Below are 25495 nucleotides of genomic sequence, written 5' to 3' on the forward strand. Positions count from 1 at the left end.
CTTTAAGTAGCCACTAAATTATCTCATAAGAATATTTTTACCATTTGCCACCGACGCCGATTAATCTTTGATTTATAGAGAATTTAGTGTTTGCAGTGGTGCATCATCAGAAGATGCACAGTTAATTTATTTCTTATAACTTGGAGGAATACATAATATTCCAACATTGAAAGAGGATACGATTATGGAAGATATGATTCTACTCTCTCTGTTAGGGTTCCTAGCTAGCTAATTAATCTCAAATTTTCTATTCTTTTTAATCTTAGATTTTTACTATGTGTATCTTTCATATAATTAGGAAAAAAATAGTAAATTATGGAGAAAAATTAAAAGTAGGAGAAATATCATAAATATCTTTAGTAATAATATTAAACAGGCGTAATGTACCAAAACGTAACTTAACTATATGAAATTTGAGATTCAAAATATACCTTAGAAAACATAAAATAAAATAAAATTGAAGGAAAGATCCAAATATGCATGCAAATAAAGGCCAAATAAATAATTGGACTAAATATAATAAATTCACCTACAATTGATTGCAAGTGAATAATATATAATAAATTAAAGGGATTAAAAAAAATACTATATGAAAGGGATATATAAGTAAACACTGGCGAAATAATAATTCACACACACTTACTATTATTTGATGAGAAATAAAAAGTTAAGATCACTTAATTAGCATAAGTAAGTAAGCATTCAACAATTATAACGGTGGTAAACAACAAAATGTGTATGGAATGGCCCAATTTATAAATACTTCTCCAACGAAACGAGTGATTGTGTACCATATTAAGAAGCAAATAAAATATACCAAGTTTACTATATTCATTGAAATGAATACTTTATACAATTAGAAAGGGTACTTGTGACATTTCTTCTACTTGTAATTTTTCTCCATACTTTGTCAATTGTTATTAAATTAATTTAATCATTAAGGATATATAAGTAATTTTGGTTAAAAATATTTTTAAAATATTTAAATTTTATGGCTAATATCAAGAGTGTGGGTAGAATAGTAAAATAATAAATAAAATAACATCGTTATAATGAGGTTTGGACCTATATTATACCATAGAAGAAGGTCCACTCAATTACTAAGGTATCTAGATCACATGCAAATCTAAGTTTTGCTTGTCATCACAAATCAAAATTTTATATTTTGCTCAATACGAAATTAGATCAGCGATTCTAAATCTATTGGCATGAAAAATGTGGCTCACGTATAAAACGAGATTAGAGATTTGAAAACCCCTTACTTACTTTACAAGCAAAAAATGACATTAACTCGATCAACAAATTAAACTTAGGTCTAGCTAGCTAACCAGTAGTGGCAATCCAAGTCAGTCCTGTGTCATCTCTGGAAAGCTTCATATGATATCGTGCCTACTTCCTGTCCTCAAGTACTTCATGCATCACATGCATGTAACGTCAGATTTGATGAATGATGCAGACCTAGTAGCAAAGTGGTCTAGTAAAATTAGACATCACATATGAGAAAACACATGACATGTTCTGAGTAAATTGTCTCACAGATAACCACTCCAACTTTGAGCTCGCTCATAGATTGATACATCATGCAAGCTTTGCAATTAATCTTTTCACTTAATGTTGGACAGCCACAAAAAGGAGTACTTACATTTTATTTAATTTATCCAGAGCTTAAATAATTTTTCAATATATGCATATAACTTTTATTAAGGATTCTAGGAGTAGTTAGATTATTTTAAGTTCATTATTCTTGGCCATCCTTTGAATTTGATCAAAAGTCATAAAAGAAAAACTATGATGTTACCGATTACGGCAAGGGCAAAGATTATTATCGTTAGCCCTCCAAAAGTTTCCGCCTGGAAAAGGAAAAAAAAAATTCCCAAAAAGGAAAAGCCGATCTTGCAACAACAGACATTAGACGTAATTGGCAACGAAAATTCAACTGAAAAAACTGCCATAACAACTAGCTAGATCCCGTGGGCTTTCGGTTAACAAAATGTTATGGGACCCTTGAAAGGAAAAAAAAAAAACCAGACGACGCAGTAAAGGAGTTAACTCGGGTCCACTTTCTTTCGTTTTCTTAAAACGACATGTCATATTGCCATGGCAATGATTCATCAGGACCCACAACATTGTGCTCATAGTGCTTAACCCACTCAGTCACCACGCCCGCCACTCCATTGTCCACTCAAACGAAAAAGAAAAACCCTAATCTCTAAACCCCACCACCGATCACCAAGCACGATACCCATATCTGAATATCCCCCTCTTCTTTCTTTTCAAGATTTTTTTAGAGTTTAATATATCCAGGGGGCATTTAAAATTCACAATTCAATGGAGGATAAAAGTAGAATGTTGGTATTTTATGCTTGGAGCATCTAAGTGTCAACATTTTACAAACACATTAATCCTAAAATTTATCATTTTACGTTACTGCATCAATACCACGTTATGATGATGCACCTTTAACAAGTATTAATTTTCCTTTTGATAGGTAATAAGTATTAACCGAATGTTAAAAAGTGATGGATTCAAAGTCGCTCATTCATGATTCCAAAGCTCTGATGCACAAATACGTTTTGTGTGTGGTTATATTCTAGTGATCTTCTCTAATCAAAGGCGCCCAGCTACTTTAATTAGGTGCCTGGCTTAAAAGAAGATCTACCATCTTTGTACCAAATGAAAGTTATAGATCATGGACAAAAGTAGATTAGGGTATCATCATATCTAGCAAACAAAGGATAAAATGACATAGATTATGGTGCTTTTTTTTTTTTAAGTTTTTAATGACAGCTCCATAGTTCCTCCCCTAGCTATACATAATCTTCGTATGTCTCTTTTCTATTTTTTTAACTCGTAAAAATCAAGGATGATTGTACTTGGAAAAAAAAAATTAGAACATTCTTGGGAAAAGATTATTTTAATATTTAATTTTTTTCTCATTGATTGCACTCATCATTATTGTCGAAATCCGAAAGTACTCCCACTTTCCTTTCAAAGTTTTGTTAGTGCAATTGGCACCAACTCTTGTAGTCCAAAGTTGAATCGATTACAGATCAGTGCTATCAACTCATGTTTTATCTTAGCGTTGAATCAGTGAAATAGGGCAACGGAGAAGGAAGATTAATTCACGGAAATTAACAAGCCATCGTTTTTGTTTGTATATTATTTTGATTTTTGATGTATTAAATCATCTGGTATCCGAAAATTATATTAGGCCTCGACTAATCCAGATTCGAGCCGGGTAGGACCACTTAGGGTGGCAAAATTCTCTCAACAAGTATTTAATTTAACGTAGCTGTATTCCCAAGTATCGAACCGATGACCTTGGTTAAGCTATAATAGCCTCATGCCATTTGATCTACGCGCTTGTTGATTATATTATTTTGATTTTTTCGCCTTTTTATTTTGTTATTTACCACAACCGGGGATTTGCTGGAAAAAGAGAGTAAAGAAATAGATGATTAACAACGAATAAGGGCTACGGTATCAACAAAGCTAAGTGCCCTTCTAAACATTGAAGTTATGCAGCTCTTCCGTACATGAAATGGCCATTTACGTAATAAAAGTTTTTGTGACTTTCGTGTTGCGAGGTGCATTTTGTCCCATTCATCGAATTTAGTTGCTTCTCATTTTTTTATTCTAGCTTGTTGCTTTTTCTTTTGAATATCATCAAGAAATGTTAATTAATTTTTTCCCAGAAAAAATGAATAAAGTCAGTTTTTTTTTTTAAATAAGAGGGAGGAAAAAGGAAAAAGGAAAAAGTTTGAAGGTGACAAAATTATGAAATAAAATCAGTCTTTTCTTCTTCGTTTTTATTTTGAAAATCTTTTGCTTAGAGTCAATGCCAAAAATTATTAATGAACTAGAAACGTTGATTAGAATATACGACAAGACCAAATTGACAGTCATATTTTAATTGAACACTATTTAATGTCCTTCTAAGTTCACTTAAGAAACCAAAGCCAGTTCGACAAAATAATTTGATTAGATTTTGGAGCACCGTAGCGATTGAGACTGATGTGTTAAAAAAGTCAAAAAGTGGTATATGATATATTCCCATTTTTTGAAAAATTTTCACGTGGCCTATATATGAGAAACATAATGGAAGGAACATTTGCCCCAAATGAACTTAAGATTTTGTGGGTTCCAAGTAGGAACAATTTCCTGTCCAATCACAAATAAATAAATAAATGAAAGTGTTTGGCATCTTAGATTTTAATAAAAGTTAATTGCCACTTGCCGATTTGATACAAAATTGATAGATTTTGAGTTGCATTTTCAAGATTTAATTGTAAAATTGCACTATTGAATGCCAACTTGTTAACAAACTATTATTTTTGTACTTTCGAAATAGTTTTCTGATTCCATCTGCAAATACAATTTGACTGAAGAAAGTTTTAGTCGGGGCCGACTAATTAACTTTAATTTGGCAAGCCAAAATTCCAATGAAATTAAAAGGCAAATGTACAATATTCTTTTTATCACATGCGAGATGTTATGAAATTATCAGCACATAAGCAGATCGACGGTCAAAAAAGATACAATTTTGGATTTGACTGCTCTTAATCATCAGCTTGATTATTATTCTGTTTTCGTATTGAACAAAAAAGAGTTCGTACAGGAGAGCTGATCAAGTATCGAAATTGTGGGACTCGTTAAGTTACTAAAATACAAAAAGATGATGATAATCGTTACAACTTCTGTTTGCTGTTGCAGGGGCCTTGCAGCCATAAGTCACTGTTAATTTTAACAGTGATGGCAATAATTAATGTCACTTTTCGGCAATATCATTTCAAGTAACCTAAACCGCACTAATTGGCGAGCTGACGCCAGAGCAAAGTCCAGTTGATTGAGAAACATCAATCAATCATGTCGAGAATGCATAATTAGTTTCTATTTTTCTGAAGTTGGGTCTTGAAGCAATTAAACATTCCATTGGCCCAATAGTTCTTGAGATCGATTAATGGGCTTTTGGGTCCGTCTCAAAGTGTAAGTAAAATGATGGGGTTTGTCAAGGAAACCACTCTTTGCTCTTCAAGGTAGCTCTTCCTCCCCCATTTTGCTCCAGTAACCAACCACTTCTCAAAGAAGAAGAATGAGAGGTATTTTATACATAAAATTAGTTGTTCTACGACAATGTAAACCTTCAAATATTGCAAGCCTAGGAGTGAAGGTGTTAGAATCTCACATCGCCCGGTAGAAAAATGTTGCTCAGTTATATATGCTAGGCTTATTTTTCAAATAGTAAGAGGTCTTTTTTTGATGGATCAAAATTAAGCCCTAGACAAAAGGCCTAGTCAGTGACCTCAAGTGTCTAGCACACATGAGATTATGTGTCCTTAGTGTTGCATTTATTTCTCATGTATTAAGATCTAACATAAATCAATCTAATTATGTGATGGTTTACTAGATTAATATGTGACTAATATTAAATATTAAGAATTAATTTTGATAGAGTTATTTATTTTGTAATTAAATATTATATTAATGAGACCTATTTTACTACACCCTATACAACAATATATTATGGATACACACACGCACGCGTATATATTTTATTGTAATTCATAATAAATGAATAATTTTATACTAACACATAGGGAGTCTCTACACTTAACCATAATACATAAGTGACTCTGGCGGAGTTATTGTTTTCAAAATTGATACCTGACCAAGAGTGCAGTCACTCTCATCTCGTTATCTCTTGATCTTTTGTGTGTGTAGGTTGTTTTTGAGAGTTGAGGGCAGCAAGTTGGAATTGAATAGAAGAAGTCGGAAGGCATAACATGAGCATGACAGTAAATTTATCCATGTCCAATCAAGGTGAGAACTTGCCTCTCTCTCTCTGTATCTCTCAAACACGTGTTTAAAAGAAAATATAAGATCAAGGACTTAAAAACCATTTCAGCACTTAAGAGGATAGATTGTAATCGTTTATCGGCTGTATGACTCAAAAGCGGATTTAAAAACGGCATTGACTGACTTCATATTTCAGAAGTTCAAATGCAGTACGTAGAAAAAATATATATATATATTTTTGTTATCATATAAATTTACCGTGCAAATAAGAAGATAGATTTTGCGGGAAAATCGGTAGTCCAAACATCGGTAAAGCTATTTAAATTGATGACAAATATTACACGAAGAAATCCGTTTTGGATTCGTTGCTGCCTCAGCGGCGTGGATTAATTGACAAACTATTTCTGATTTATATTTTTATTGAATCCACCATGATTTACTATTTGTGTTCACTTAACTATCCGTCCTATTATATATATATATAAACATGCACAGATGTAGTAAATTTTAAAAATCAACACAAATTGAGAAAAACAAAATTTTGCATACACCACGTGCGTCGGCCCTAACGAAAATATAGCAAAATGTCAGGGCCGTATTGAAAAAACATTAAAAAGTTGTAAAACAAAAGACAAAAAGACACCGTAGTTTTAGGTCTGCAAAATCGTAAACGCCTTGTTGACGCACAGCGTCAGATCGAAAACAGAACCGAGGGAGGGCGGGGTGTCTTAGAGCCGATTAGCTTTGGAACGAATTTCGTTTAATAGACGGATAGACAGATAGATAGATTTAGGTTTTAAAATTTATTTGATTAACGAAGTAAAAAGTATTATCAGCCGATCAATTGAATCGCAGCTGATACCTGTGGGCTTGTGTATGGACGCTATAATGAACAAGATTAGGAGTCTGGACGCGTATCCCAAAATCAATGAGGATTTTTACAGCCGTACATTCTCCGGCGGCGTTATCACTCTCGTTTCTTCCATCGTCATGCTCTTGCTCTTCTTCTCCGAACTCCGTACGTTTTTCAAATTCCTCCCCTGCTTTTTTTTTTATAATATTTCTTGCTTCGTTTAGATCTGTATTTTTTGTTTTTATGCCCTTTAGCTTTCTCTATTGTATGTTTTGCTTTAGGTAATTGACAAAGCGTGTGATTTTGTCTGCTATTGTTTGTTAATTTAGAGAATTATTGTACTAGATCACAGTTTTAAAAGCTTTTTTAGATTGCTGTTGAGGCAAAATGCTTAGGGTGGAATTAACAATTTGGTGAATGGTTATTTGTCTTGTAATGTAACAGCTTTCTGACTATGGTTACTTGGTGCAAATTCTTTAGTTTGCAACCATTTGGTTTGCATCTAAAATGTAGTTTTAGGCCTCTGAAAGTTGGAATGCCAGAAATCGAAACTCAGTGTTAATTTAGTTGGAATGTAGTTTTGTGCTTTTCTTGCGTAATAATTTTAGTTTGTCTTCTGGTTGCAGGATTATATCTCAATGCTGTGACAGAAACGAAGCTTCTGGTAGATACTTCTAGAGGAGAAACTCTACGTATCAATGTAATGTGCTCGCTGCTTGCGACTTCCAATATTCCACCTTCTCTTTTTTGAACTTTGAATTTGCATTAAGTTATTTACATTTCTAGTTTAATAATTTAGTACTATATTGGGGTTGTGTTCTCTTCTCGTATACTCTCTGTCCTACGCATCAGTTAGCTTTAATTTCTTTCAAATCAAGAACATTTGTATTCAGGACATTCTATGACTTATTGTATCTTTCATGCTCTGATATTGGGATTTTGCTTATTTGTAGTAATACACTTGTTCGATAACTTGTGCTTTAATTTTAATAAAACTAATTGGTCTGCTCTTTAATGTTTGAAATTGCAGTTTGATGTCACATTTCCTGCCCTTCCATGTTCAATACTAAGTGTGGATGCCATGGACATTAGTGGGGAGCAACACCTTGATGTAGTATGTATCATTCGGGGTTGTGTTCTCACTTTGCTTTTATTGATTACATTTCTTCTATCAAGTTTGTGATAATTATCTCTGTGATTGACACTTCTTTAAAAGTTTGAATTGCATTGATTTTCATGCTCCTTGCAGAAACATGACATTTTCAAGAAAAGATTGGATAGTCAGGGCAATGTTATTGAATCAAGGCAAGATGGGATTGGTGCTCCTAAGGTTAGTGGCATGATATTGCTTGAAGTTAGTTTCTAAGCACCGATATTTTCTTAACATCTGCAGATTGAACTGTTTTTTATATTGAAAATATATATTCACATGTGAATATGGGGTGGGGATTTTAGCCTTCCACATGCAATGGGTACAGTCACTAAAGCCTAGTTTCGCATGTTTCCATAACTAAGCGAGTTTCCAGGGGATAGCCATAGAGAAAATCAACTGCTATATTGAAATCAGCAGCGTTTTTCAGGAATTTTTCATCTTGATCAGGTTGGATTATCCTTGTCCAGAATCATGGTAATATTGCCTAGTTGATATAATGGACGTGACCTCTGATTGTAACGGGTTCAGTCGCTTAGGTTTGATCACTAACTAAGAATAAAAGAATTAGACCCCTGGCATACCTGGGATTATTAAATCTGGGAAAGACAGGTACCAAAGAATTGACAAATGAGATAGGATGAACTGTTTCCTCTTTTAGGACAAATGAGACAGGATGAACTGTTTCCACTTTTAGTAAGGTATTTTTAGCGCAAACTCAGTTCAGAGGATATTAATTGTGGAAAGCATCTGAAATTGCATGTGGAGGTTTCATCATGGAGAGAGAGAGAAGGTTATGTGGTTGGGAATGGGATAAGTAACAATGATAAGGGTTACACAACCAGGTGGAGTATTTCTTATAGGGTTTCTAACATGGTATATCCTTCTACAGTATAAAAATAACCTGTCAGTCTAGGATTCTCTGAAGGAGACAAATACCTAAGCTTTCACTGAGTCTGTAAGCACAGGTGCAATCATGCATCTGAGAGATATCTGTCACCCGTGTTAGGGTCTGTGAATCTGATTATAGGGAGAGGATGCTCAGGAGAAATTCAGATTCAGGTAGTTCTGACTTTGGTTCAGCAACTAGGATTGTAAAACGGTGGAATTTCCTGTGAAATTGATTAATTATGTGAATTCTCCAGACAAAAACACAGCTTTGTTAGTTCTCTTTCACACTGCTCATATGGCCAGTATGCTTGGATATTCTGTTGACAAATAAATGTGGGGTGCTATGATTACCTCTGTCAGTCATGTCATTCTCTACTCATTACTGTTCTTCGCATGGACAGATTGACAAGCCTTTGCAAAGACATGGTGGCAGGCTTGAACACAATGAGACATACTGTGGTTCCTGTTACGGTGCAGAATCTGTGAGCTCCTTTCTTTTTTTCGTCTTTTTTTTTTTAAATGTCATGTAAACTAGTTCATGGTTTTAGTTTATTTGATAGTTGTAAATGGCATGTGAATGGCAGCTCAATACCTTTTTAGTTCAGCTAAACGTGGATTGTTATTTGTAGATGCTTAGTTGTGCTTCCTATAAACATTGCTGTGGAATTATGTGTGACATATTATCTGTACCACTTAACTGAGAAACTGAGAAAAATTCAGTCACTTGGAATGATGTATGTACGATTCAATACTTTTACCGTTTGCTTTGACAGCGGTCACTTTTCCTCTCAAATTTAACTCTTACTCCTTAGTTTCTCACTTTCTCTGCTTAGGCTTTGCATTATGTCTGGCTTGAGCCTAACAAATGTTGTCTGAGCTTCTTATTATTTGAAAAAAAAAAAAAAAACACATATAGAAGGAGTTCTTTATGTGATTAACCTAAGCAAATTTCTTTTGTTATTTTTCTTAATTATCCTTGTTGTTACCGTGCAGTCAGATGAAGATTGCTGTAATAACTGTGAGGAGGTTCGTGAAGCATACCGAAAGAAAGGTTGGGCTTTGTCAAATCCAGATCTGATTGACCAGGTTTGTGAGAATGAGAGTTTGTGTCGATTTGTCAAACTTCTTATAGCACAAACATAACTGACTTATTATGAATGATTCTGAATTTATAATCTATATTACATTATGGAATGGTTTATAGTCAAGTTACCGGGTCATTTATTTTCGAGAAAAATTCAAACAATTGTTCATTATCAAAGATGCATTCTCCCTTTATATCCAATTTTTCAATTTATTCTCATAATTTCATCAATCTTTTTTATCTTAGACATTTTAGAGAGAGGCCTTATTGACTCGGTTGAATTTTAGCTGATGCTTGGATTTGGAATGCATGCCAACAATATTGACATTACATGTAGCACAATTTTTCATAGGGCAATATGATTTGTGTATGGAAGTAAATCTGACATGTCAATAGGTAATTTCCTGCACCGGTGTCAGTCAGAAAAAAAGCTGTTGGCTTAGTTTTCAGAGGTGTATCGATATGTTTAATTGATCTTTTATCTTGCCATTTCTAATATCTTCGCAATGGGCCTTGCTACCAATGCTTTACTTGTGTAACAAAAAATTATTTTGATTATAATATGCAAATTGGAAAGTTAGTCATGTAGAAGTTTAATATTTTTCTTTTGGGTCATTCAGTGCAAAAGAGAAGGATTTTTACAAAGAATCAAGGAAGAAGAAGGTGAAGGGTGTAACATATATGGATTCTTGGAAGTCAATAAGGTGGCTGGGAATTTCCACTTTGCTCCTGGGAAAAGCTTTCATCAGTCAGGTGTTCATGTACATGACATACTAGCATTTCAGAGGGATAGTTTTAATGTAAGACTTTGTCATACTTGTAATTCTATTTTTGACATTAGAGAATGCCTCTGAAATTTCAAATCACTTTTTGATTTGCTTGGCATGCTTTGTTAAGTAAGCCATACTATTAATTCACTGTATGTGATGCAGATAAGTCACAAGATCAACAAATTGGCTTTCGGAGAACATTTTCCCGGTGTTGTGAATCCTCTTGACGGGTAATTTCTATTTTCTTTCCTCGAAGTTTTTTTTTCAGTTTAGCCTTGTTTTCTGGAGCTTGATCCTTCTAAATTGGTTGATTCTGGCATTATCTATATTTCTCCTTATGTTCATATTGACTTATTGTTATTTTGTTATTGTTTTTTTATTTAATTTTCAGTGTGCGTTGGACTCAAGAAACCCCAAGTGGAATGTACCAGTACTTTATCAAGGTAAGTGATCTGAATTAATGCATCTATATTTCTTCATTTCATGTTTCCCTTTCAATTTAATAATGGAAACTAAGGGCATTATGATGTCCTGGTTCTACATAGTTTGCTTTAATTGACTTCTTTTTAATCTAAAAACAAATTCTTCTTTAAAAAAAGACAAAAGAAAAGAGTTGATGTGGAAGATTCTGTGTAAGCAATTTGAAATTTAACTTTAATAGTTTTAGTGCGTAGTTTGGAAATGTGGTTTTATTAGGCTTTTAGGAGTGTTGAATGAAATACGCAACCAATGATTCGAATGGACTTGAATTGTATCAGCACACATGCTTCCTAAAGTAATTAGGTTTAGACATATTGAGTTGGTTTCTCTGGCTTTTTGCTTTGGCAGCTTTGTGCTTACGCTGCCAACATTTTGACTTCTTTACCTTCTTTTATGGTTGTAATTTTTGTCCCTGTACCTTGAAATTTGTGAATAATTGCTTTGCTTTATTGTCTATTAAGCACCTTTTCATTTGTGCTTATTCCACAATTTCTTTAAAATTAGTCAAGACAAATTTTAATATAGTAGTGAATTGGTCATTGCTGCAACATGCTTAGCCCTTGAGCTTTTAGTGCGGTGTCGGGATAATTATATTTTGGCCAATAAATGCGTGGAAAAAACTTGTATTGAAACCATTTCCATATCCACAAATACACAAACTCAGATCCCATTTCATTTTTTTATACTGTGTTAACCATTTTACATAAGCTTCCACGATTTCCACTATAATTTTTACCGGTCAATTTAGATGGCTTTCGGCCTTGGTAATTGAGAAACACTCAGTTGAGTGAGGACTTTTTACTGTGTTTTACCTGTATTCTAGGTTGTACCTACAGTATACACCGATGTGAGCGGGCACACTATCCAGTCAAATCAGGTATGACTGAACTCATTTATATCTCTCTGATTTCATCCTGTACTAATTCAAAATGACATGATATCAATGCTATTTTTTCTTGGCAGTTCTCTGTAACTGAACATTTTAGGAGTTCAGAACAAGGTCGACTTCAGACCCTTCCTGGAGTCTTCTTCTTTTATGACCTTTCTCCAATCAAGGTGTGTTTTAGTTTACACAATTCCATAAGCAAGTCTTAGATCTGATTTTGTGGTTATTGATATCTGGGTGAAGTTTGGTGTCTCAAAATTTTGGTTTCCCCATCTTTTATCTCATGTGGTTTGCCTGTGCAGGTGACTTTCACAGAGGAACACGTTTCATTCCTACACTTCCTAACTAACGTATGTGCAATTGTTGGAGGTAATTCCTAATCTCTCCATACCCAGAACCATTTTTCTTTCAAAAAGCTTTCATAAAAACAGAAGATAAAAGAGAGGAAACTGATTTATACGTGAGTAGGGTGCTTTCTTTTGGTTCTTTAAATGAATTGTGTATCAGTGAATGACCCTACTTTCAAACTTGATGTTTTGTCATCTTTTTCTTTTCCAATAGATGAGATTGCTAAGTTATAGGTTTTAAATACCTCTGCGTAAAATCCTAGTCATTTGCTCTATTTCTATTAAAACACAACGAAGCTTCCCTTAGCTGCCAACATTGGGGTGACTGGCTGCCTTGGCTTGTCTCTGTTTACTGATAAGCAGTTATATCTTTTTATTGATAAATGTCTTGAATGGAAGTGTAAAACAATGTTCGATTATTGTGTTCAGGTGTTTTCACAGTTTCGGGAATAATTGATGCATTTATATATCATGGTCAAAGGGCAATCAAGAAGAAGATAGAAATTGGTAAATTTAGTTGAGAATTCATCTGTTTGGCCACCGTAATTGCCGTATTTTGGTTAGTCCACCAGTGGGCTGGCCTGTGAGAAAATCAGTTGAAGAAAATGGGAACCATGAAATGGACTCTCCCAGTTGGTTTGATCGGCTCTTTTTAGTCATAACAAGTCTGTTTCATTACTGAATTAGACTAATTTCTTAGTTCATTTGAATGTCAAAGCTGCCTCTGTGAATTTTATCTGCAACTGCATTGATGATTGTATTTGTTGGAAAAAAGATACAGAGGTTCCTCATTTTTTGCCGCTAAACTTGCTGGAGCTTGTTAAGGGGGGTTATAGTAGTATACTTGTAATTATAACCCATTAAGTGTCATGTCCTGCTGCAAGATTCAATTTCATGTGTATTATTATTTTAAAAAAAAATGAGTCCACATTCTGCATGTCTCTCCGGGTACCAAAATAGGTCTATGTGCTTTGACTATCCGGCTTGGTTTTTGATGAACCATTATAAGTAGTACAGGGAAAATAATGCAAAGAATCATTTGTTGTTTTTCTTTTTTTCATTATTCAAAATTGTTAAATATGTTCTAGAGAAGAACTCAATATTCAGAAAAGTAAAAGACCAGCAATAGGTATGAAAGGTTACCATAATTCCCCTTTGAACCGAAAGTTTTACTGGAAGTTCCCCACCAGCCACTAGTGGTTTTTTTTTTTTTTTTTGGAATACTGTTATGCCATTAGTGAATATTTTGGATTCCCATAAAATGTCTGACGACTCTACCATGTCCTCTGGATTCTGGAATTGTATGTTTAACCTGTTTTTCTCCTTTACGTATTCCCATCTTGCGAGCTACGGTTAAATTAATGCACAAGGGTTTGCGGTTCAGATTCTTATTCCAGGAGACGCGGCACTGAGCTTTTAGACTTGTAGATCAAAAGATACCTTACCAGCGGATCTACGGTTGTCACCACCGACATCGTAGTTTTGGCCATCGGTCCGCACCCCAGTTTTTGGGCTTTTTGTTTGGTGCTTTCACATTTGTATACGGATAGAAGCTCGGAATATTTTTGACCAGTAAGCAGAAATTGTTCTTTTACCAAAATGATAGGATTGGAAGCACCCAATGTGCTTCTAATAAACAATTCCAGGATCGCTTTCTATCTCTTGCGTAGAAAGAATAAAGAATAAAGAGAGAAAATCATTCAAAAATGAACCGACAGGATGGATATGCGATGCGATATGATTATGATTAGGATGATAAAAGGGCAAGTAGAGGTTTCTCATTTATCTTTTAAATTGAACAAAACTAGTAATAGGACATTTGAAATTGAGAAGCCAGCAGCAAGTGGCAAAAATAATTGAGAAGCTGGATGTCAGCTCGAGAAATTCCTATGAAAAGCAAAACAAAATTATTGAGAAAAAAAGTGACAGGGAGACATCAACCTTTTTTTATGAACGAAATATTGTCGAACCCATGTGAAAAAAAAAATTCAAAAGAAGCAGTTTGCTGTCCAGTGCAATGAGACAACAATGTGGAGATAGATACTCTATATATAACAAGCTTAGAAAATATTGTTGTTAATATAGCACCAAAGATCGTCAGTATATCAGCGTACGTGCTCCTTGGAAAATTGTTCCGACTTGATTCCTAGTTGTTAAATAGAAAAATTAAGACAATTTTGAAAACTGAGGTTGTATTTACACTTTCGAGAGAGCGTCCGTCGAGGAAAATTCCTACATATATAGCAAAAGACGAACCATATAGTAAAAAAGAAAGTTTAAACTAAACTAATTGCATTGTTCTAAGCATATTTTGCCGGTTCACACATTGTCTCCTCTTCCCTCCTGTTGCGCTGATATGCAATGAACCTCTCAAACACAACGGAACGCATATTGCTATGTCCTCGAACAGAACGATGTAATTGAATAATTGAATGGCGCACTATCATATTCACCATCCTCGTACTTCACGAAAGCCCACTTCACAAGTTTTCATGCTGGGCGGGTAAGGGGAGGCTACAGCGCAACTCACAAGGACAGAAGATCTGCGTCCGCACTAAAGACAATCTTGTACATACCAATCATGAGATAAATTGATCCCTTTAGCAGTAGTGCTAGTACTTTTGCGTACATGTATTTAGTTGATCACTCCAAAAAGTCATAGAAAGTGCGGTGGTTGAGATCTCGGCTCGGATTACGCGTGCCTCAGAAGAGTCTCGGCACCAAATGGCATGCTACTTTGGATTCGCTTCCCTCCCAAGAAAGGCAGAAACCCTGTTCACGCATAAATACTTTGTAAAACACAAAATTTTGAAAAACACGCGAAAAGGCCAGACTCACTGCCCCTTCCCCCACCCCCAAAAAAAAAACACAAAACGATTGTAATAGGTTTCGCCGTACAGAAAGGGCTTAAGATTCCTATCTTAATAAGCAAATTTCTGATATAAAAGAACTGCCATTGAAGTGCAAGACTGAGAATCAATTTGCCCACCTACATCTGTAATGACTGAAAAATACGAAGTAACTACTTGAAATTTTTTTTTTTTTATAGAGAACTATTACCTATGATATTTATAATTATATAAATTATTTAAATTATTTTACATCAATTTTAATATGATACCGTTTAAATTTTTTTAACTCTCTTAAATATTCGATAAAAATCTACTCTTCTCTTAAAAAAAATTATCTTCAATCAAAGCTCCGAAGCTCAAAAAAAAATTTAATTTAAATTAAACCCATGCGTCTGCGGTACTTGAACCATTTCTCTCATACGCGTTGAGAGAGTGGCTCTAGCCACTTGAGCTATACAATTACAGATTCAGCAGATCTGGTCACTAGTATCCCTTGTATCTGTACGCTATTTCCATTTAAGGCTTTAGTTTACATAATAATTATGCGTGACATACAAAATTCTTCGTTGATGAAAATTCAAAGACTGCAGAAATAACAAAATTTTACGGCCTTATATTTCTACACCATTAACATTTTTATCAAACAGTTAGGCTCTCCGCTCTTATATTTATATTTCATCAAACAATTGAAGATTTTAATATCTTATATTTAAATTTTCAGAACCGTTAGAATTTTCAAAAAATTTAGCACCTTATATTTCCAAAACCCCTTAGAATTTTCATCGAGAATAAGTGTTATAAAAATCTTATATCATTAATGTAACAAGATCCTCCCATTAATTTATCTTCCAGAACCACAAAAAAGTTTTCAAGAGAAGATTTCGTGGGAAGTTTTACTCCCAAGAACAACATATCAACCATCGCAGACGAGATTAAGAAGAGAACGGGTACACAAAAATAAATAAACTAGAACTAGTTCAATACCAACATAAAATTCGATTACAAGAGACACTTATTACATTCGATACATAGTCTATGGACACATACAAGGAAAGAAACACGAATTTCTCCCAGGTTCAGCATGACTAAAACCAGCTGACCACGGTGGAGATTTACATCCATATTAACATACTAATAATAAGCTTGGCGCTGCAAATGCCAAAAACTCCATTGCAGCCGCCACTAACAACTAAGTCTCTCCTACTAAACCCTAAACCCAACTACAAATTACAAATTACAAACACGCCTTAAACAATGACTTGTACTTAAGATAAAATTGAAGCCCAATCAATCTCATAAGATGGGTACTTCTGCAACATGAAATTCTCCGAAGCAGCATCCAATTCCAGCTCAGAAGGTGGTTCGGTAAGATCCTGACACGTCAAATCCGAAACGGGAGAAGACCCAGCTGACCCATCACTCAAACTGCACTCGCTCTTAACACCGACGCCTGCACCTCCGGCTCCCTCCACGACGTCAACTTTCTTATTCCCGGAACGATGTCGTTTCTTCTGGGCGGAGTTACTTTGCTTCTCTTTCTTACTAGTCCCCAGTTTCTGCGTCTCGGCCAAGTTCTCACAAATGGCTGCCAATTTCGCATCAACTGAAGAATGAAGAGGCTTGTACTCGCCGAACTCGCCACCGATGTGAGACCCATTGTGACGTAGGTTAGGGAAGTTGAGCCGAGCGAAGTCGCCACGTAGCTTGTAGGCCGCCTTATCGTAGGCCAACGCGGCTTCTTCGGCCGTGTCAAAAGTGCCGAGCCAGAGCCGAGTCCGGTTCTTGGGCAAGCGGATCTCAGCGACCCATTTGCCCCAATGACGCTGTCTAACTCCTCTGTAAAGCTTCGCCGGCTTGGGCGGAGGACAGCCCACCGTCTTCATCGGGACTGGCTTCGGGGAGAGGAAGTTCAAACCCTGAGGGTAAAGATGACTTTTCTGCTGCTGCTGTGGCCAAAAGTTTGGATTTTGAAGCTGGATCTGTGCTTGGATCTGCTGAATCTGGAATAGGTTAAGGTTATTTAGCCCAACAGTGCCCTGTTGATAATGCTGCTGCTGCTGCTGGAGACCTAAGTCATTCATCGACAACCCATTAGCAAATAGATGAGTGGACGACGTAGAGCACGCATCAGGATACAACAAATTGGACTGTGATGCAATTGTTGGAAAAGGAGGCGGGTAAGACGGGTAATTATAAGAAGTAGAAGGGGGAAGAGTAGAAGAAGAGGAAGAATAAGAAGAAGGAGAAGCACTTGGTGAAGTAGAAGCAGAAGCACTTTTCATAAAAGGTTCAAGCGCTTCCATAAGTTCACCACCAAACGGATCACACGATGATTCAACTGGTCTGCTACTGTAGAAATCCATTGTAGCTGCCATTTCTGGAACCAAACACTTTAGGTAAAATTTGTTAGAAAAATAAAATATAAATAAATAAAAACACCCTGGTTCTCACCAAAATTAAAGAACAAGGCCTTTAGATTTGAAAAAGATCAAAGAGGTTTAAAAATACACAACCCCTTGAATTCAAGAACCTAAAACCAACTTCGAGAGGGACCAAAAATAACCCTCCAAGCTGATTCAACTAACCAAAAAAAAAGGAAAAAAAGAAAACGAAGAGCTAAAATTAACGAGAAAACAAAGTTATTAAAAATAATCCAAAGAAATCTGGATCTCGATTCTGAAAACACCTGGCTTTCGAGAAATCCTTCTAAGTTTGCTTTAAACTCATTGTTTCTTTTCTATACTTTTTGAAAACAAACCCAAAAATCAGATTTTCCAAAGACAGATGATTAACAGAAAGGGATTCAGAGAAGCGGGGAATTACAGAGGGGGAAATTGTGAATTAAACCCGAACAAAAACCAAAACCACTCTTCAAAAATGAAAAATCTCTCTCTCTCTCTCTCTCTTTTTTTTTTTTTTTTCAATTTCTCTCTCTGTGTGTTTGTCTCTCGGCCTTTCTTTGTGCCAATCGTTCAGCTGCATCACTCGTTATATAAGAGGCTGAGCCCATTTGTTTATCTCACCTAATCATATCGTCAATTTCAATTATCCCTCGATTATTAAAAATTACACGTCTTTCTCTCAACTTGCCAGCTCTATTCATGACGTAACGCTTCATCAATCAATGCCCTCCACCCAGTAATAACTCGACACGTATATCGAGGCGATGCTTATCTGCTGACACCTGTCCCACATTTCCATTGCTGACCGTCAGATGTTAGTGGGAGTGTAGTTGTCATTACTCGAGAGGTTTTTTGTTTTTTGTCGACTATCACATGTTGACATTTATGTGGGTGCGTTCACATTTGCTTTTCTTCTGTCACAAATTGCACGCTCTGGCTCCTCAAAAGTCATTAATTTAATGACACGACCTAAATCACACGGCTAATACAGTAATAATTTGAGTTAATTTAATCCAAGGGATAAGGTTGTGCAACGATGTGAGGCCGTTGATAAAACGGGTGTGATCAATTAATAATGGGTTACCAACTTTCTCCATTTCCTGGTTTGACCAAATTCCACGAGCAATTATTTTATGGATTTTTTTGGAGTATGATATACCCGTAGATCATTATTAGGCCTTCAAATGACATGTCGTGACAGTCTGTATTAATAATAAAAAGGCCTTGATTTGAGAGTACTATTTTGTGGGAACCAAAACCATAATGCATGGGGCCGAATTTCAATTGTGTGGACAGCCAGAGGAGGAAGCCTCTAGAGAAATAATATTTGAATAAAGAATTACACAGTTAAAAGAGTATCTCTAAAAGTCTATATAAATTTTACTCTTTAAATATCTATTTACTTACCTATATAGCAAATCAAATGGTGAAAAAATATAATATTCTTCAAAAGACTCTTCAAATAGAAATAAGTTAATATTATTTTAATCATATAATTAATTTTTTAAATGAAAAGTTAATAGCAATTAAAACACTTCTCTCTCTTTATTCAATGAAAAGTAATAAAATATAAATTAAAGAGGGAGAAATTAACTCTCTAAATTTGAAGAGAGAGAATTAATTCTTATTTGAAAAATCTTAATTGAAGTGTCTTTTGGAGATTTAAATATTGATGTGGCTCTTCAAATAAGTAATAAAATCTTATTTGCAGAGTCTTTTGGTGATGCTCTAAGATAGTTTTGACCCACAAGATTTGATTGGATTAATTTTTAAGATTTAATTAGTTTATATATAATTTTGACTTTTGTTTGATATAATATTGAATAAGATTGTATTGAATTTAATTTAATAAAGAAAAATAACTATTTGAACGGTTTAATTATTTTTAATTATATTACCAATTATTGAATTTAATAAGATTATATAAAGTATTATTATAAATGAATAATTTATAATAATACTTTATATAAATTATTATCTAAATTCATGAAAAAAAAGAGGTTAATAGTCCCAAAATCTTTGGACTAAAAGTTGGATTAATTTGATAATCATGTATAGGCCCTGTTTGGGATTGAGGTTAAAATTCAATAAGCTGCTTATTTTATAATTTTTGATAAAAATAATGTTTGGTAAATTTTGTAAAAGCGACTTATTTATAATTTTCTCCATTTCGTCAGCAGCTTTTAAAAGCAGGTAGATGATTGCTTTTCATAAGCAGCTTATTCAATAAACTACTACGCCTTTTTAAAATACCTATTATAACCTTAGTATTTTGATAAAAAGACAATTATATCGTATTTATTCATAAACCCTAATATATAAATCATTAGATATTATATTACAGCCACAATTTTATTGCAAAAAATTTATTGTGAATGTAATACATATTACTTTTTATCATATTTTATGTAATAGATTATGAAGTTCTTCAGATTTTTCTTAAGTGATTTTTTTAATTAATTTTACATATTTAAGAAAAAAATGTCTAAACAATTTATTAAACATAAAATAAAAAAAAACAATTAAAACGTATGTCCATTTTGATCATTATATTATACAACAGCACTTTCGTAATAAGATTTACCAAATGCATGTACTCTACTTTTCAAACTCACAGCAACCGCAACAGCACAATTTGCCAAGCACCAAGCTACTTTTTTAATCAGCAACTTATTTCATTTGCACAGCACAAATAACTTATTTCATCAGCTTCCGCAATCCCAAACTGACTTATATGTATAGTCAAACATGACCTTAAATAGGATAAACAAATTTTTATCCTAAAAATTAATCTAATCCTATCCACCAAACATTACTTTAGGGATTTTGGTTGTCAGATTAGCTAACTAGTTCAAAAGTGATTGAACTATTGATAAATATTTCTATTTACATTTATGTCAGATAAAGAATAATGATAATTGTCTCAAATTTTTTTTCTAAATTTCATCTAAAATGATGTGTTATTCATTATGATCGAATTCTCTTTATTACTTTATTTTTTATTTAAACTATCATGAGTGTGTGGGTGGGTGGGTGTGTATCTGTATACGTATGTATGTAAATTTAATTTCTTAATTTATTTAGACTATAATTCAAATTATATTTAAAAATTAAAATTTTAATTCAAAATTTATTAACACCAATATTTAATATAAGATTAAGTACCAAAAATTCATTCAATAATTTTATTTAAAATAATATTGAATATTAAACATAAATTTATTTATTTATTTACAATAATATTAATATTAAATTCAACATTTGTTAATATAATTTTAAAAAATTATTCTATTTAAATGATAAATAATATTCATCTTTATTAAGAGAAATTATAGAATACATCAGATGTACTACAACTAATTGATACATGTATGACAAGTATAATTGAATTTAATACAACCACCACTTGAATGATAGTGGTTCAAAATAAATGTACACATGTTATGGTACTATTGCTTGTTGTATAAATGACATGGTACCTCAGATGTATTCTAAAATTTCTCATTTATTAAACTACATTTAACATAATCTTGTACGACATTACAGTAGCATATATAATCCAATCCAAATCTATTCTAATACAGTTCCATCTAGTTCTAAAAGTTAATCGAGTCCAATACTATCTTCCAAACTTAGCTTATATTCCACTAATCATTGTTTATACAATTCTCACATCTTATCCTACTGAAAATGTCAACCTTTAAGAAAAATATTTAATATGAAATATAAATAATTGACTAAAATTAATAGATACAATAATTATCTCACAATTGTTTAGTTCCTCTTCAATCATAACAGTTTATATATAATATTTAGAAGCTTATCAAAAATCCAAATACATATATTTATGATACTACCCAAATATTTATCAAGCATAATTTTAAAATGTACTTTCATGAGCAACTTGTGGAAAAGTTTATCCTTATTCCATATTTTGTGAAAAGAAAAAAGAGCTTTCATAGTGCTTAAATTGGTGCCCTTAACATTATGGGGGCACAGTTCACTGTTGGGGTATAAATCCACTGGCTTGTTCAGAATTAACTTGTCAAGTATATTATTTTACGTTATCATATTTTTTTATGAAACTCTTGTTTAAATTAAGGGTTGTGTTATATTAGAGTTAATTCAGGGTGGAGCACTCCTTCGTAACTACACAATCAAAGTGATAATGTGTCTCAAACATAATCATTGCCTTGAATCAAATATATCATAGACATGATACACACACACACACACACACACGCGCACACACACACACATATATATAGGGCATGCTCATTTTAATAAAGTGAGGATACTACTAACAGTAAAAAAAAAAAAATTATATTCTAATACATTAACAACTAAAAAAATACATTCTCTAATATATTCAAATATGTACATCTTTTTGTATTTTAGTATGTGAGGATGTCCTTCCTACTGAATATATATATAAACTTACATTGTTTAGGGGGGAAAAAAACTTTTACCATAATTTCTATTAAAGTTATGTTAATTTTAAGAGTTTGGTGGTAAAATAATAAAGTTGAAATATTAAATGAAAAATAATTATAAAAAAATTTATGGTAAAATAATATGTCAAAAATATTAAATGATAAATGATTATATTCTTTTTTATGTTATAATTAAGAAAATATTTGCACAATCTTTAGTGAACTAATTACATGTCGTACAACACATCATGTAAAATATAAATTTTAGGTGGTATCTTAACCCTTTAAGAAAAAGAATATTTATCAAACTGAAATTAACGAGGTTAAAATTCAATGAGCGAACAAATGAAACAGAAGAACGTGGCAAGGCTGGAGACAGCCAGACAGGCATTGAATTACTAAAACTAACTATGATTAATAAAACTCGGTCCGTGGTTCCGTTAAGGGTGAAGTGAAGAACAAGTCACGTGCAAGAGTAGTGCGCGTTGGACAAGCTCTTCATTTGCGGCGCCAGTCGCTACTGGAAGAGTTTGGACTTTGTAACGGCACAGCTTTTGAAACCAATGACCCACTCTCAAAACGCGCGCGTACGCCAGGACCTGAGTCATGCTCTTTTACGTGTCGCACTAAGAAAGAATGTTGGCTGCACGCGTTGACATTTGAGTCAGAAGAGATATTGTGCGTGATGGCTTCGCGCATAATTATAATTTTTCAATTTGGCCATTGTGACGATGAGTAGAAGAAAATCTTAGTGAAGTGTGAAACGGAGGTTACAGGTTAGTTTTGTTGACCAGATCAAGGTCAAGAGGATCCGGAATGAATTTTGGAGCATGTCGGGCGGGAATCCAAAACCCGCAACACATGCTTCGCATCGCAGCCTTCACTCTTTTTTATTTTTATTTTTATTTTTTTATATAATTAATATATATGCATATTTGTTTTATGTATTTATTTATTCTTTTAAATGATACAAGTTGAGATTATAAAATCGTATTTTATTCACAAATCACCAGAGTTAATGATACGCAAATATTTGTTGTGCTCTGTGAGTTTGATATTCTATTGATTGTAGTGAACAAGACGTTAACAATAATGCAATTGACGTATTTTACGGCGGGGTTTGGTCCAATGACGAATGATCAGACACATTATTCACCTTTTGAAATTCAAGTTTCATTTTTTACGGCTGCCTCCCTTTAGAATGAAGGTGCATTTCTTTCTAATTCAGGAGTACAGAATGCGAAAAGTGGACGATATTTTCTTTAAATGAGAGTAAATTTATGTCAATTTTATGAATAGAATGTGATGAAATTGACGAATTAGGTTCTAATACGCGAGTATTATAGTCAACTAACCACTTTGTTATTTCATTTTTTAAGTGAAAATCGTATGATTTCTTTTTTTTTTTTCCAAAAAATATAACATTGGCAATATAATTATAACACTAGTTGACACTTTACATTAGCTGATGTTGATGTAATGAGTTAAATCAAATGGTAGTATAACCATATTCAAAGAATGGTATTGAATCTCCTAAAATTTTAAGACACCAACTAGATTAAAATAAAATTATAAATCATTGATAAATCATTTCTATACGTAGGGACATTTAATTTGAGAAAAAAAATGAGATGACCAGATACGTGTATATGCTTGTATTTAGTTAACTTTAGTATCGGGAGACTTAACATAAGATTTATAGGTATTCAATCCAAAAGACTAGTCTTCTAAGTGGAGTGATCTACCTCCTTATAAACCCAAATATCTCCCATTTATTAACTAATGTGGGACACAACTCAACAATCCTCCCTCGGACGAAACCACCGCCAGACTCTGATCCTTTGGTCCGACACACATGAGATGTTTCACCACCACATTCTGGCTACTAGGGTCTAACTCTGATACCACTTGTTGGGAGACTTAGCATAATATTTATAAGTATCAAATCTAAAAGACTAGAATTTTGGGTTGGATACCTAAAAATTTTATGTTAAGTCTCCCCGACAATCAGCTAAGCCAAAAGTATTAGATTAGATCAAACTATTACAACCAAAAATGAAATTTAATCAACCATTTACTCATTAAATTTGTACTAAAGGAATAAAAAGTTCATTGCCACTTGATAATCAATCACAGCTGAAAACTCATTTTCCTCTTGAAAAAAGGGCCAATCCAAGTTAAAATCATGCGGTTACGTAAGAGGCAGACTCGCTTCTGAAATAAATTTCATTTACAAATCATCATTTTGTGGCCTTATTAGCTCCTCAACGCTCCCCCACAAATAAAAGGAAATGAAAGTGAAAGAAGTACCGCGTTGCAATTCAGTGAAAAAGCTCAAGAGGGAGTCAAGAAGACATGCACGTATTTCTTTTAAAACACGTGGCCTGCCGTTACGTTCTTGATGGCTACGTGTCCTCATGTGTGTCCATATGAAGCATTCAAATATGCCCCGCCTATTGAAGCCCGAAACGCAAGTTTTAGTCGGTAATTACTAATTCTATTGAGACAAATTAATTAAGATTAAAGCCAAGATAATGATGGTTTGTGATCATTTCTTTCGATCGTCACGCATGCTGACAGGCTGGCTGCCGAATTTGAGCCAAAAGCTTATAATTATATCAATTATCACATATTAAATGTAAGTTCTTTATCAATATCTAGGCCTAATATCATTTTCGCGATAGCTGTCTGAACTTAAAATTAACAGCGTGCTGTGCGCGATGATAATGATGCACGGTAAAGTCTGTACGACTAAATGATACAATAATTCATCCTTCCGATTCTCTAACCCGAGTACTTGACTCGCATTTAAAAAAAACCCGACCAGCCAACTAAGTTGAGCGTTTGAAGTAGTCAAAACAGCGGGAAACAAAGAGTCAAAATATCGGGAGAAGATAAACTGGCGTAAGCGTAAAGGGGAAGCGAAGTCCAGTGCCAGTGGAGTGGAGTGAAGAATATAAAGGTCGGTAGGGCCCAACTAATGTAAAAACGGAAGCTGCTTCCTTTTTTTTCTTTTTTTTTTTCCCCTTTCCTTTTCGACGCGGTTTTTCAAACTTTCGTCCCTTCGTTTTCATTTTTCACGCGGCCGTTTTTCATAAAATTGAGCAACCTCTCACGTCGCGCCACGTGTCACACATACATGTACGTAGAACCCCACCCACCGGACCACCGTCGGTGACCCATTTCACGGGGTACTTGTGAATTGTCGAGAAATGTGGGTTCCTCACGTGCGAGAAGAATTATTCATTTCGATTGGAGCGAAAATCTGCTACAGCTCTGTATCCATAGAACGTTACTAATTTGATGTTTAATGATCTTAAATGTAAGGGAGCCCCTAAGTTACATGTACACACTCACTCACATAAATAATGGGTAGTGTAGGGTTCATTTATTGTACATATGAGTGGTATAAGTTATAATACATACAACTTAATACTTAACTAAATGTAAATATTATATATCAAAGATATACCAAAGACTCGTGTACGCTACGTTAAGAATCCTATAGGAACTATAAGGTATAGATTAGTCGTGTGTTTGATTTGAAAAAA

The 25495-nt window shown here is 33.9% G+C and overlaps 2 protein-coding genes across 3 annotated transcripts; one reads left to right on the top strand and one right to left on the bottom strand.

Moving 5' to 3' along the window:
* Positions 1-6419: 6419 nt before the first annotated feature.
* On the top strand, positions 6420-13304 carry LOC102613724 (uncharacterized). The gene is made up of 13 exons (XM_006472565.4): positions 6420-6814; positions 7276-7349; positions 7680-7763; positions 7899-7979; positions 9092-9172; positions 9684-9776; positions 10395-10574; positions 10707-10774; positions 10936-10987; positions 11848-11901; positions 11988-12080; positions 12213-12279; positions 12687-13304. Exons 1-13 carry the CDS (start codon positions 6673-6675, stop codon positions 12776-12778), a joined length of 1161 nt encoding a protein of 386 aa, XP_006472628.1. The 5' UTR covers positions 6420-6672; the 3' UTR covers positions 12779-13304.
* A 2763-nt stretch (positions 13305-16067) lies between these two features.
* Positions 16068-18345, bottom strand: LOC102614029 (ethylene-responsive transcription factor RAP2-13). Of its 2 annotated transcripts, XM_025096479.2 has the most exons (2): positions 17361-18345; positions 16068-17177 (listed from the first exon to the last, which is right to left on the bottom strand). In XM_025096479.2, exons 1-2 carry the CDS (start codon positions 17482-17484, stop codon positions 16375-16377), a joined length of 927 nt encoding a protein of 308 aa, XP_024952247.2. In that variant the 5' UTR covers positions 17485-18345; the 3' UTR covers positions 16068-16374. The 2 variants fall into 2 exon arrangements, with proteins under 2 accessions (XP_024952247.2, XP_006472629.2); XM_006472566.4 differs by having other exon boundaries at positions 16068-18345.
* Between the last annotated feature and the right edge of the window lie 7150 nt (positions 18346-25495).

This window comes from Citrus sinensis, chromosome 5 (assembly GCF_022201045.2).
Source record: "Citrus sinensis cultivar Valencia sweet orange chromosome 5, DVS_A1.0, whole genome shotgun sequence".
NCBI classification, from domain to species: Eukaryota; Viridiplantae; Streptophyta; class Magnoliopsida; order Sapindales; family Rutaceae; genus Citrus; species Citrus sinensis.

Excerpts from the sequence above, each read along its gene's own strand:
- LOC102613724 (XM_006472565.4), top strand. The coding sequence starts at position 6,673 with ATGGACGCTATAATGAACAAGATTAGGAGTCTGGACGCGTATCCCAAA. Across the intron at positions 6,815-7,275 it reads GCTCTTCTTCTCCGAACTCC|GATTATATCTCAATGCTGTG; the intron begins GTACGTTTTTCA and ends TTCTGGTTGCAG. Across the intron at positions 7,350-7,679 it reads GAGAAACTCTACGTATCAAT|TTTGATGTCACATTTCCTGC; the intron begins GTAATGTGCTCG and ends TTGAAATTGCAG.
- LOC102614029 (XM_006472566.4), bottom strand. The coding sequence starts at position 17,484 with ATGGCAGCTACAATGGATTTCTACAGTAGCAGACCAGTTGAATCATCG.